This window comes from Mesitornis unicolor, unplaced genomic scaffold (assembly GCF_000695765.1).
Source record: "Mesitornis unicolor isolate BGI_N332 unplaced genomic scaffold, ASM69576v1 scaffold13100, whole genome shotgun sequence".
NCBI classification, from domain to species: domain Eukaryota; kingdom Metazoa; phylum Chordata; class Aves; order Mesitornithiformes; family Mesitornithidae; genus Mesitornis; species Mesitornis unicolor.
Genome location: NW_010160542.1, coordinates 82,859 through 97,464, shown reverse-complemented (window position 1 = coordinate 97,464; position 14,606 = coordinate 82,859). Strand labels below are relative to the sequence as shown.

Below are 14,606 nucleotides of genomic sequence, written 5' to 3'. Positions count from 1 at the left end.
GGCACACACAGAAGCCATGCTACTTGTCATTTACAAAAGAAGCCCAAATTTGAGGAATGCTGATTGACAGCTGTAAGATGCACGCAGCTGGTAAGTGTAAAACCTATTAAAATGGTTAGCACTTTCACAGAGCTGATTAGAGCTCCTCTCTCTTCTTTCAGATCTCATTTGGGATATCCAATTTGATGTTTATTTTTGTACATACTAAAGTGATTTGTCCTTGGAATTTACTTTAAAGTCTTTTTTCTAAGCTTAATCACTTAGGCTTTTTTTTTTTAGAAATGGTAATAAAATTGTGCAGGAGTGTAAGAATACAGAATTTTCAAGGAGTTTTGTAACTGCTGTCCATATATGAAAATTCTGGTCTTCTCATGGTTTCTGGGGAAAAAAAAAGATACCTTAAACTGTCCTATGCTTACTGCAGTTCTAATTAATCTGGAAAGTAGATACATCATCATTTTCAGAGGTATCTGCTTATTTTATCTTTGCATCTGGAAATGATGGAAAGGTTCCAAGGAAATAAGAGAGAAAAAGCACAGTGAAAAATGTAGAGGGCTGTGACATAAATAGATTTCACAAAAGTGCTTTTTTGAAAAAAACAGACAAAAAAACAAGTAGAAAAAAAATGAATTAGTCTCTCAGGAAATACTTTAAAAATCTTATCATCTGCAATCATTTATTATCAGGTAGCAATAATCTTTTATTATCAGGCTGTTAGATTTTTATAACATTTTTTAAAATGATAGCACCAAAGCTGTTGTCATACACTGACACAATAAAATATCAGAGAAAGTTATGGAAGCTTTTCAATATTCAAAAGGTTTGTGGTCATAAAATAAGACTTTGAAGTAAAGACATGCTGTTAGTAGCTCATAATTTACCTAAACGTGTAAGAACAAAAGTGTATTGGAATGAATGAATCATACTGATTTGAAGTCTGGCACAAAGAGGAAAAGTTGGTTAGTGTGCCAAAATTAAACAGCAAAGTAAATAATTAAAAAAGGCAGAGTAAACCTGAGTATTATAGACCCAGGCAAGAGATGCTTCTGCACACAGTTACATGATTGCATCAGAACTTGGAGTGATCTGGGAACAGTAAGTGGACAAGAGCAGGAAGGTGGAGAGCTTTTGGTGACGAAGGAAAATTTGTGAGTTTTACGGGGCAGTGACAATTGCTGGCTATGCAGACAGCTTGAAACAATAACTCTCAGTGAAAGAAACCTACCTGTTTGTCTGAGGAGGATAGTAACGTTATGATCCATTGCTCTTGGGACTATTGTTAGAAATAGTGCAGCAGGGTATGGTGAGAGAAGACTACAGTGAGCCTCACCAACCAACCAAAGCAGAATTTCATATAATGCAACAAGGCACAACCTGCTTGTTGGGAAGATGAGAACTCTCCTGTTATTCCTAGAAATCCCAACAAAATTTCCACTAGAGAAAGAGGGAAACCTCCTTCCAGCACCTCTGCCAAATGATATCTGGCAGCCATGACATGGTTGTTATGGCATAGGTAGGGCCTATGTATTTTGTCTGTGGGCTGCATGGAGCTCCAGTGAGTTTTTTCCAAACTGGCATGGAGTTAATAAGACATGTTGCTTGTGTTGCTTAGGGTCCATGAAGATAAAACCTGACACTCATGGGAAATTCAAAGATCACAATGGAAAGCATTGGTCTGTCACACAAGCATAGGTCTCTTCCTGAATGGATCCAATGGCATATTTCCTATTCTTGGATCCAATGCAGAATGGCACTGTTAAACAAACCCTTTTCTTACTAGCAGTACTTATAGGGCTTTAAAAATCATTCTGCATAGAAGAAAACCTCTAGTCACAAAAGTTAGTTAAAAAGATCTAGTCATCATCCTAAAAGATGAAATAAGATGGCATTATCAATGTTTTTAGAAGGAGGGATTTGAATAACACTTGTAGCATGTCCTGATGTGTTATAGCCACACTCTTCCTCTGAAAAACCCACCAAGTGATATATTTGTCCCTCCCTGAATTGATGCCTTTCCTTTTACTGTTAACATAATTTGCATGCAAACATTAAGTCCAACAGGGATCACAGAGTTCATTACAACAAACTCAGCTTCTTTTTGCAGGTGTAGAGATGTTCATAACATAAACTACAGAGAGGGAATCACCTTCAAAGAAAACACGCATCAGAATGAAAGTATTCCAGTCGAGGCCTGGGATCAAATGATGTTAATGAGCTGTTTTAAATTATTTAGAACATGATTAGGGACAGGATTGCGTTTGCCCTGATTTTGAAATAGGCACCTGACATTTTGGTTGCATGGAAACTAATCAGATGGGAGGGCATTGTTTTGGAGGTTTAATAATGTTTGTTGTAATATTATATTGAACAGAAGGGTACATTTTTATTTGCAACAGGCAAACATATTTGAGCTGTTGTGTCTCCCCTTCTTTCTACCATTTTCACTAGGTCTAGCTCTTTTGCTAGTAGTTTGAACTTGGAAGACAAAGTGGGACATTGTGAAAAATAAATTTAAAGAAGCCCAGAATCTCTTGTGTTTTAAGAAAGAGAGATTTAGACAGCATGTATCACACTGATGTGTACCAAGACTCATAAACTAAAATAGTACGAGATGAATCTTTCTCTATACACTTTATATATGTTGAACCCTATATGTTACTGTCACCAAATCTGACAATTTGTCTTTGCCTACAGACCAGAAAAAATACAATTGTTGATGAAGGGACAATAACAGTGGAAATCAAGAGAAATCTGATTTCTTCTTGACACTGTCACCCATTTCCTTAGAATGATGTGAACCAACCTTTCCAAAACTATACAGCACAACTGTACTTTATGTACTGATTGTTTTGCTTGTTTTATATTTATTATTGGATTGCTTTGATCATGACAAAAACATGGTTGCCAGGTACAAAATGAAGATCCATAAATTTTGCAAAATCACCATATAGCATGCAAAACCATGAATGGATAATAGTACAGGAGATTGTCATTGAAATTTTGTACATTCCATGTCTTCTGTTATGCCATTTTACTTTGAGTTACAGGCTTCATGCAAAAAACATTTACAAACCTGAAGACTTGAAGGGACACTGCACTTCATATGAAAGTAATGTGCAAACATAAATGCCCTAGTTGAATATGTATCTGTTACCAGTTTGAAAAACGTCTTCTTAAATTTGGACTGGTATTAGTAAAACATCTAATATCTGCTTCTGGCATTGTAGTTGGATTTAGTGATTTTATTTAAAAAAAAAAGTTTAAAATTGTTTAAACCATAAAAATGGTGCTATCTTTGGCAAGTAAGGATACTCTGAGTCCACTAGCTCAAAGGCCTTTGAAAACATTTCAGTAAAATTTTTACATGTGGAGCCCAGGAATGGATGTACAAAAGACACTTGATGCTAAGCATTGACAGAACTTTCAATTAAGCATCATAGGAAGTGTTTGGGGATTATTAAAATTTAATGAGATATTCTTTTTATAAGTATCCTAATCTGGCTTTAGAAACCTTTTTCAAATTTAAGAAACATGAATGATATATTCCATGTTATGTTGGCACTGGATGTAAATAGAGACAATTTGCACAGTACTGAGTTCTAGAAGTCTGATTCACAATGTGGAATGGGTTAAGAATTTTCACATACCTTTTCTTTTTTAGTGTGTCATCTAATCCTAATTTATCCAAACTAGGACATAGGTAGGAGAATAGTTTTTCAGGTTCAAAGTGAAGTCTGAGTTCTATACCTGTGTAGAAGGGAGACCTTAGAATACTCGATAGACCTCTGCTATTGCATGGGAGGTCAGCTCACAAGTCCTCGCACTCTTTGAATCAGACCAAGCCCTTTATCCACAGGCCCTGAAGGACTGAATGTTATAATCACAGAATCACTGTAAAATAAGTATTTTGCTGGATCTGATCTACTTAATGTGAATACTTCAGTACTCGGTGGAATAAGGAACCTCTTTTTCTCATAAGTCACTCCATAGACTCTAATAACTCATCTAAAGAACTGGTCTTGCTGGGCTGATTAACACTTCTCATAAGAATCAAATTACCTCTAAGTGAGGGAGTATAGAAATGTCTTCCTTAGACTTGGGGGTGTAGCAGGCCTCTAAAATGTAGAATGCCAAAGTACAGGACCCTTCTTCAGGGGTTAATAACATTATCTCTGTAAGTAACTCTGTTCTGCTTCCTTTAGCTACATTTAAAGTTGTTTGGGGTGCAGAGTTTAAATTTCATAGTCAGTTATTGCATTTATTTGTTAAAAAGTATCTATAATTCAGCAAAAAACCTGAAAATTGGGAGCCCAGACCTGGCTCTCCACATCTGGTAAAATATTCCTTTGTAAGTTTCGGTTGAGGAGAACAACTAAGAATTTTTCTGTAATCCTCCTTTTCTTGGAGGCCAAATGAAGGCTAATATTTGAGCAATGTTGAGACTTACCTTTAAACAAAATGTGCAGAGAATTCTACTGGCAAGCACTGTTTACAGTACAGCTAAACATATATACATATACCTAAATTCTCTGGAGAAAACAGTGATGCATGCGTCTTTGGATAGGTGCATTTCCAGCACTATTTGAATTGTAATGACTATGAGATCACTAATATTTCTACTGCTGAATGGTCTACTATGTTAAATAGTAATTTCTTAAAAGTCTCAATAAAATATATGTGCCTCACCCAACTTAACATCTGCCCAAGAAAATACATGGTCTTATATTATGTTTCTAGGATTGTAATTACATTAACTGAAGAGGATTGTATCAGATGATGATTGATGTGATAACATGATACTATCATAACTTCATCATAATGTTACCCTTTTGTCTCATGACACAATTTTCCTTCTGAAATATGGTTATTCCCACACAGCTTTTGCTGATTAATGCCCTAAGATGCATAGGAGTCATTTTTTCATTTAGTTACTCAACCAGCAACTGGAAGTTCCTTGAAAAAGTATCCACAGAAGCCCTGGTGATCTGGCTTGCTAAGGACTGTAAGGACTGAGGACTTCTGAAGTCACATAGGAAAAAGATGTCAAATTACTTTTTTACTATCTTGAGACTAAGAAAGCGCTAGCAGAGAGTAATTTTCTGATTCTATTGATGAGCTGCTTTATGATCTTAAGCAAATTTATTTATTTTTATGAGTTCAGTTTCTGCTTTTATGCTGTGGTTGTCAAGGGCTTTCATAGATACTTTAATGTAAGTTATCATATGGGAATCTTCCAGTGGCTTCCATGTGATTAACTTATTGAAGAAATTTCTGTGAAGTAATTTATATGAAGAAATTTAAGCCTGCATGTAATCTTCTAAGGGCTTGGCTATAAAAGTATATAAGCATATAATGAAGTCTTTCTTACTTCAAGCAATGTAAAAACAGCAAGTGCATTTTTTTTTAAAAAAAACACCTTTTAGCATCGGAGATCTGATTAACAGCAAAGGTCTGGTGACATTTATTTTGAAGTAGCTTCAAAGAGATTAAATCAATCAGTAAAGCAGTTCCACAAGGTATTAATGTTGGCATTAGTTATTGCTAAGAGTAAAACAAAAATCATGTGCTGAAGTGCTTAATTTCTTCATATATCAGATAACATTTATTACCAGTGTAAACTGAAATAATTTTTCCACATGCAGTCACTGATTTTGTATGTTGCTGAATAAGATAGTATTGCTTGATCAAAAAAATGTAAACCTTCCCAAAGCTTTGAAATGGCTCCCTTGGTTTTGTGCAATGAGATATACCCAAATCCTAGAAAGATGAATGAAATGGAATCACCCAGTAGAACTTCTGCCTTTGGTCTGCTGAAACAGGAAAAGATACATAGAAAAATAAACCCCATCCCATAGTTCTTATCTGTAACCACTGTTATGCTGTTATTTCCAGCAAAAAGGCAGATTCTTGGCATGTAGGGGGTAGGAGTTGGCTTGCTATGTGTCTAAAGACATGTTTGAGTCTCAGTTCACACTGGTGCTAGCAATCAATTGTAGCTCATAAGTACGTCATTACTCAAACTAAAGACTGGAGGGCCAAAGAGCTCTCATGCTGTTGGAGATGCTTGTTAATAAATAAGTCACTGTGTACTGAAACCAGTGTGTTTTACTGTCAAGGTTTGCTGAATTGCGTACATTCACATAAGCCACTGTGGTGGTGTTTTTTGTTTTTTTTTTTAATTTGATTTTCACAAAGCTTATTCTCTTTGGAATATTTATCTGCTTCATAGTGTCCTTATAGCTCAGGATAAGAGCATAATTGTAGGTACTGTAAGAAAACTATACTTACCAGGCCCTTGCTGATAAAAATTCTGCTTGAAATACTGATCTAAAGTGTTTTAATACCATGAAATTACTTAGCAAAATCCTAAAAAAGGTGCAAATCATTGAAGGTTCTGGTAAGTTTAACTGATATAGGTTGGTATACTTCTTCTGACTTTAGAGGAGGAACAGCAGAAGACCTGACCCACAATAAACCCCTTGATCCTACACCTTTTGTTGGTTTTGCTTATAAAAGTAGAGATTTTTTGGACATATCTGCATTACTTATAACAAGGTTATGAGCTTTTTTGAGAAAAAAACAACCTCTCTTACTGTATTAGTGTTTTTGATATGTTTTTCTTTCTTTAAACTTTGTTTACTACTGGTGGTGATGTTTTCTGGAGATTAGGTGATGTTCCAGTTGTTATGATTAATACTTCTGGGTGTGACAGGTTGAAGCTCACAGTATTGATAGAGTACATTTATACTTGTCAAATTCTTCTAAAATTAAGAGTCTTAGCTGGATGTAGTAATTTGTAACAGCATTTTGTGTTCTGGGAAAATATCAGTCAGCAAGGTTTTATTACCTTTGTTAAAATAATGTAGTTAGGTTAGTTTTGATAAAATTATTCTAAAGGTTTCTTCTCATTTTAAATATTGATATGAATGTGAAAGTGGAGGACTAGTTTGTCTTAAAAGTTTTCCTTTTGTAAGTATACATTTTAATTCTAGAGAGAAATCAAGCACAGCATGAAAAGGAAGTGGAAACAGTAACACTGAGAATGAAGCATCCAAAATAGAATATCAACTATTTTTTTGGAAAAGGATTCTTAATAAAATACAAAAATTGCCAATTGTAAGCTTTGCTAAAAACTATATAATGAACTAATCCCTGCATCTCCTGTTTTAAAGAAACAAGGAGTTACTGTACACATCAATTAGTAGGGAAAACCACAAGGGAATATATTTTCTACGGTACTTTAATGTGCATTAGAGAGTGAAACATAAATATAAGACCTTTCTTACTTCTGTATTAGTAAGCTCTGTTTAGAAGTGCATGGAGAACAGAGAGCTGTCTGAGGCATTAAATAAAGTAGGAATGGGAACTTCAGGTTGGGGGCAATAGCACCGCATTGATCCATGCAAATGAAAGTTTAATTGTCTGAAGTTCCCTCTTCTATTTTATGTGGGTCATTTACAGTAATGCATAAAATGCTGATCATTTCTTAAATATTTAAGCCTGTAATGCTAGCCAGATGGGTCCCTAATTTCTTTCTTCACCCATGGCTATCATGATTCCTTCCATTAGAGTTTAGCTCTCTTCCATATTTCTCTGGCAACCTCTTGATCTCATTGCATTAGTTGTCTCCCTCCCTCAGATAAATTCTTCATGTATTCCTATCTGATACCAATTTGTTCCTCTGGTTCAATGTATAGTCAAGAGAGTAATTTATTCATTTTCAATAGCACCACTGAAATCACAGAAGTACTTGATACCCTGATTTATTAAGGCACTTGAGGTCAGTGCCTTAAGCATGTGTTAAATATGAAGCAAATGCCAGCACAATGTGCAAAGGATTAGTCACCTGCATAATAGTTTGCAGGGTCCTTAAAAATGAAGGTGCGGAACAGATTTGATACTGGTGTAAGGTTAGTGGAGCTGTACTGAAAGCTAAATGATGCTGACAAAGCTTTCAGTGGAATTATGGCATGTCTACACTAAGCCTTCCACTTTTCTTGACCTGTGCCATGCTGATGCATTATGATATGCCAAATATAAAAATCAAAGTTAGAAAAAGGCTTCCAACATTTTTAATTGTTCATATGACATTTAGTGTTTAAGAAGACTGTTAGCATCTTTGTAAGAAATTACATCATTGCAGCATATCATTTTTTTACATTTGATTTTGTAGGGTCATATTGTCATGCTCTTTCACATTTGCTTGATGATGGGATATCTGTGCTGTCACTGCCACCTCACTGCTAATGAATATAGGAATTGCAAAGTGGATAAGACAGCATTTAGATACCCTAGATTTGCAAGTTAAAGTATTTCTTGTGTCATAAATGAAGATGTGTTTTGTATTAGGAAGCTGTGGAGGAAACAAGAATTTGTATTTTCCTATTGAGTCTGAAATTTCTTCTCATTATGACTATGAACTCTCTTTTTTCCTTTTCCTAAGGAACTGTTTTGTATAGAGATGTTTCAGTCTTTGTGGTCCTTTTTTTTTTCTTCCCTTACAAGAGGTTCACCTCTAGCTCATGTAAAATATTTTGATTATGAAAATATATCCTTGCAAGTGAGGTGGCAAAATGTTTTAAAATTTAAAGATCTTGTGCAAATATATTATTCTGCATGAATTCACAGTAGTTATTGTGTATCTTTTTGTAATTAAAACTATAACTTGATTCCAGTGATTAGGAATAATATTTTTAAAATTATAGGACAGATTACAGACTTTTATATAGTGCTATTTTTGCAGATATTTAAAGCATTCTCTTTGTAAATTCCATTTATAATAAAATAATATTCTGTTTTAGGAGCAGCATTATTGCATTTCAGAAATAATATCCTGTAAAATGCCTGTAACAAGGTATTTTATCTGAAGCCCATTGTAGCTTTCTTATTATGAGTTTCAAGCTTCTGCAACAATAAAAGTGTTCTTATTCAAATGTATATTATCACATTCATTCCTCTAATAGCAGCATTCCATCATATCAACCTATAAATAGACAAAGAAACAATTGCATGGAGTGCTTTTCATTCATATTAAATATTTTTTAATTTTGTTGTTAGATACCAGACTTTGGAAGTCGTATGGAGTATTTGCATCGAATACAGAAAGAAAAAGTTGTTTCCTCTGAGTATGCACATGCTTTCAAATCTGTGTTTCCTTGGGATATAAAGTTACTGGTTTAGTTCCATTGGTCATTTTTATTGCCTTCCTAAAGACAATGAAAATTGTACAAGGCTCCATTTAAAAACATCTCCAAGTGTAAATTAAATCTATGGTATAGTCTTTTGTAAATAGAGATCTTTTTCTGTATATCAACAAGATGTCTATTTTTTTTTCCTAGATACACCTTTAGTTAAAATCATTTCTTCCAATTCATGGCCTGAAGAAGGACAATCTATAATTTTGACTTGTGAATCCAAAGGAAAACCAGTGTAAGTGATTTAACAAATAATATGTTTTTGTTATTTTCCTTATTCTGCTGTGATTGCAATCTTCAGCTGCAGAAATCTGCTGTTTTTGTCTTGTCCTGGGGTGTAAAGTAATCTCTGGTATAGAAAACCCCTTGAAGCCTGTCTTCATTAAGTGTCTGTAGAAGATTGGTCTTTTACTTTGTCATCTATTTTAGTTTGCAGGAAGAATTCCAGCTGTGAGAATATTATTTTTTTTCAGTCAGGTATATCAACCCAAAAGGAGTGCAGGCTTAATCAGTCACTGTTTACATCATTGATAGAAGAGAAAACGTCTCATGAAAATCTTCCTACATCAACTAGCCTCGGAGAAAATATATTGAACTTTCTGGATGCTTTGGCTGTCATTTACTTAATTTGAAGTCTAATGATATGTGCAAGTGGGCTGCATGTTTCTACTAGAATTTGAAAAGATGTAGCCTGCTTTAAGAATATCAATTGTTTTACTTGGAAATTAACATCTCTGCCATTGATACTTTTTAAAGGCAGATCTGCAGAGATTAACTCTTTCACAGAATCTACTATTTAAATAGACTTCACGCTCAGTATTTTCTCAGATGAGCTGTTATGTATTTACTCATAAAGATACATAAATAATCCAATTGCTTAAGATTAAGTTATGGTGATCCAAGTTTCTTAAATATTGACCTTCTGCTCATAAGATTAAGGTATAGTGTTATATGGAGTGGTGATACACACCTTTAAAATGCTCTTTAAAATGATAGGGCGCTAGTATTTTGGTTCTAGAAAAGGTGCAAATTACATAGCAAAAATAATGTAATTTAGGGCTGAATTTCTCCCTGGTGTAACTTCAGTTACCTTATGGAATTGCTTAATGTAGGAACCTGAAATCCAATTTAGGTCAAGTCAGGCATTTAAGTCCAAATTTTCTATTCTGGAAAGCTCTTCTGAGTTTAGTCTGGCATCATTTAAACTCCGTAAGTTCTTTTCTTTTTAATATTATATGCCTGTATCATTTTAATGCAACTTCTCTATCCAAATCTAAACTGGGCTTAGCAATTCAGCATCTAGTTCATGCATCTACCCTGCTTGAGACCAAAATATTAGGGGTCCATCCAGTTAGTCTTACGTGGTGTTCAGGGCAATTGGTCTTCTTTGTACCTATGTACTTCTGAAGTAATAGATGTTTCTGAAATAGACACCTCTGTAGGTAACTCACAGAATTCAGTTGCGAACCACCTCTTGCTTTTATAATATACTTAAAGGAGAAGGAATTCTCAATTTACCTAATAGCCTTTGAGCTTTCCCCTAGGTATCAGGAGGTACAGAGTCCTTTCCCCCATTATTTTCAAATTCCACTGAAGATATGCAAGTGCTTAATTTTAGGAAAGACGTCAGCCGTGATTGCACTACTGGCTAAGTGACATTTAGGATTTTCCCTGTCTCAGTGTTTTCCTCATGACTTAACAGGTGACAGCTGCCTGCCAAGTGCTCTGTTTGGCATAGACTAGGCATCCCAGCCTCAGGTGCTTGATTTTCACTATTAATCTAACAGTGACTGTAGAGGTAAATATTAGAAGTAAGGTGGTCATTGTATATTTTTCTATTATTATTTGTTAATTGTCGTGGGGGGAGGGGCAGTTTTTCCCTTCACATTTAGAGTCTTTAAATAATAATAAAATTTGGAAGTTATGGGTTTATTTCTTCTTTTTGTTTTTTTAGTTTTATGAGACAGACAGCTGGATGTTTGGACAGATGGATGTAATCATTATGCAGGGGGAAAGGGGGAAGAGGTGGATAATACCAACTAGGGTTCTGGCCCTCCAATGCTTTCACCTGCATCTGAGCATTATGCCTTTCAGTTTCTGAGTGTATGGGAATCATTTCAACTATCTTTAAACATCTGCACAGTAGATATTGACATCTGAGCTGCTCACTTGAGCTTCCCTTTGGATTCAGTGGAGAGATTTGAGCACTATTATGACGTGACTGGTCTGCTCTACATTATACAACTACAGAAGAAAGAGCTAGACTGGATCAAAGCTCTGCTACTTTCTCTCCACTAACTACATGATTTTAGACTGTTTCTTCACTCAGATATCTACCTCTATATTTTTGGTATACCAAATATAGATGTCTAAATATAGACATTAATATCAAATTTTGTATCTCTCTTTAATTTTGGTCAGATGCATCTCACCCTGTCTACAACTGATAACATTTTAATAATCTTCATTGAAAATGAGATAACATTTTTTTTCATTTGCCAAAGATGTTAAACTCTGTTAAAAAAAAAAAAAAAAAAAAGAAAGAGAGAGACAGTCCTTTCAGGTATTAGATTTTCCTGTAGACCCCTATATTTATTAGTCATTTCTGAAGGCAGTAAAAAATTTAGAAGTGGTATGTTTTAGCTTCACATACACAATATTTTCTATTTGGTACACATAATGTTGTAGATATCCTTTATATGTTACTATTAGATGACACTAGTTAAAATATAATAATGAAAATGGAGCTTCAATTGAGGTGTTTACTGATTTATTTGGGTTTTTTTTTAATAAAACTCAATCACATCCTTAATGGATTCAAATGCAAACCTTACATATGGTTTTGAAAGGGCAGCCAATTAAAAACTCCACACCACAGAATTATCAAGGCAAGGCACCTGTATGTGGTAGCCTTTGGGGCACACATATTTTGCCAATAAATGCACCTCTAATTGTCCATGCCACAAGAGCTCCCAACATCAGCTACTCTGGATTGCTTCAGTAGGTCAATCTTTCACGACACATAGCCAGTAATAAACAGGCATCCTCCTGGGAGCAGTTTGCAGTTGCTTAGCATGAGAAACAGTAATATCATGCTCCCAACCTACATTATGACTTCCTTCTGGCTTATAGAAAGAAAGAAATTGTTGAGGTCCACAGAGCCCAAATATGTCAGTGTCACAAGATAAGTGATGAACTGTGGGCTTCACGGAGAGTTCAGAGCCAACCATGGTCTATCATAGCCATTTACACACCGTTGGTTAATTTCTGTACGCTGTCAACTTCATGTCCCAGTTGCAACAGTCTCTCCTGTTACCTGTAGGCAGCAGTGACTCATACTAGTAAATGAACAGTTACTTATAGGTACATTTCTCTTATATCTCAGAGCAATTTTCACAAGCTTCAGAATGACATTAGAGATGAAAATGGAGAAAGAATGAAGCTGAGTTGTGGCTGTGGTGACATTCATGATAATGATAGCTGCTGCAGAGTAATTCTTTCCCAAAAGGGAAAAGCAGAATGAGACTAAAGCTGGAACATACTTACCCCATCTTACATCTCATCACCAAGCCTCTCCTTGCAGGGATTCTGTGCCTCAAACCATGTGCGTTATGGATACCCAGATATTGTGCTTCAAGGCTACAACACAGTCCTAACTAAGAGCCCTACCGAACTTACTGTCTCGCAGCAGGGAACAGGAGGGAAGCCTTGCTCAAGCCATCACATCTGCAGCATCGATTGTCATAGTGTGTGAGATGGGCTGGAATTATCCCAGACTTTGAGGCTGCTAGTTGCTATGAATGCATTCATGACACCTCACATTTGTGGCAGAGATAGCAATGTATGAACAGGGGTTGTGAGAGTGAGCTAAGGGGGAGAATTTTTGGAATGGAGGAGAGGGTGGAGAGGAAAATGAAAATGTAGGTGAGTCATTTTGAATGATCCAGTGAGGCAACATGAGAGGGTGTAAGATGGGATGCACAAATTCTGTAACAATGTTGTTTTATCTCTCTGCTCATCACTGTGAGTATGAGGATGAGCATGAGCATAGCTCTGACTCTGGTCATGATCTTTTGCTTATTGCTATTAGGGGAATTACTTTGGAGGCAGGAGCTGTTCTTCTGGGTAAGCACTGTATTGCTGCTATAGAAGTGTGGTGATACCAGTAAATAGAACAGGCCAGGTTTCCTGCCTGTTCTGCAGTGGTTTTGCAGTGTCAGGCCACATGGAGGATTAATAAAGTGTCACAGACCATTACAGACTCTACTACAGTTCCCTTTAGAATATGTATTGTGTCTGGTACAGCTTCAAGCAGAGGTAGGCTGCCTGATTGATGCTGAGTTTACTGCAAAAGCCACTGGTCCTTGGGTTTGCTCCTGAGGGCTCTATGGGACATGAGTCCCATGACACCAGTCCCATGTGGTGGGATGACATACTGACCACAGTGTGGAGTCAGAATGGGAGTGGTAAGATGGTGAGGGGAGGAGGCTTCCTCATGCATTGCCTTCCAAAAGACTTGCCTCTTGCTTCCATATACAACTCTGGCTAAATTTATTGCCTCTAGGAACTAGCATCAAAGCTTGAATATTCTCTAAAAAAACCGAGTTACGCTTACGGATAGAGACCTCTGAGTATGATGATGTTGTGGTCCAGTTTGTGTAGCACCAGCTATAAACAACAGTGGAAGGCTGGTGTTTGAAAATGAACTTGCCTAATATGTCTGTATAGTGTCAGTGGCTCTTTTTAATCAATGCATTTTAAACATAATATTGTTTTACCTAGGCTTCGTTTATTTCCCAAACAAGGAAATGTCATTAAGCTTCAAAAATCATAGACATCCTTGTTATGAAATCATATGCAATGTCTAGACTTTTCTGAAGTCATATTGTCTGACAATATTTTGACTATTTTAAAATAAACAAAAGAAAGCTGTAAAACTTAAACACCAAAGAACAAAATGATCTTTTACAGTCATCTGTGCTTACAAAAGATTTTAAAAGCCAGTATTTTCTTATTGCAAGTTGTAGCTTCTACACACCGTTGTGTCTTAACAATATGGTCTAGTGACTCAAGACTGCCCCAAAAGTGAACTCAAAAACTACCACATAATGAAATAAAGGTTCAATATTTAATATTATAAGTTAGTGCTTTCACCAAAGCATGCATGAAATATGTTGGTTTTATTTTTTTATTCAGTGTCATTTCAGCAGAAAGGATGTCAAAATATAATGGAATAATTAGGGCACAGGAAAGAGAGTTGTCTGTCTCCTGTGGGCTTTAGAGAAATGTCTTTCCATTCCATGCAACTCAGGGGAATCATAGTATAGTTGGTTGACTAATGTAAAGTGAATATTTGGCCTTGTTTGAAATAAATAGGGAAGATTTTTATTTCAGGATGTCATGATTTAACCC

General features: G+C 35.7%; 1 protein-coding gene across 1 annotated transcript in view; it reads left to right on the top strand.

Annotated features, from left to right (window-relative positions):
* CADM2 (cell adhesion molecule 2) overlaps nucleotides 1–14,606 on the top strand; it is a gene marked incomplete at its 3' end in the record, with an annotated part of 116,841 nt that overhangs the window by 20,414 nt on the left and 81,821 nt on the right. The window contains exon 4 of the mRNA XM_010190292.1: nucleotides 9,339–9,429. Within this exon, the coding sequence (XP_010188594.1) occupies nucleotides 9,339–9,429 (91 nt within the window). The remainder of the gene's footprint in view (nucleotides 1–9,338; nucleotides 9,430–14,606) is intronic.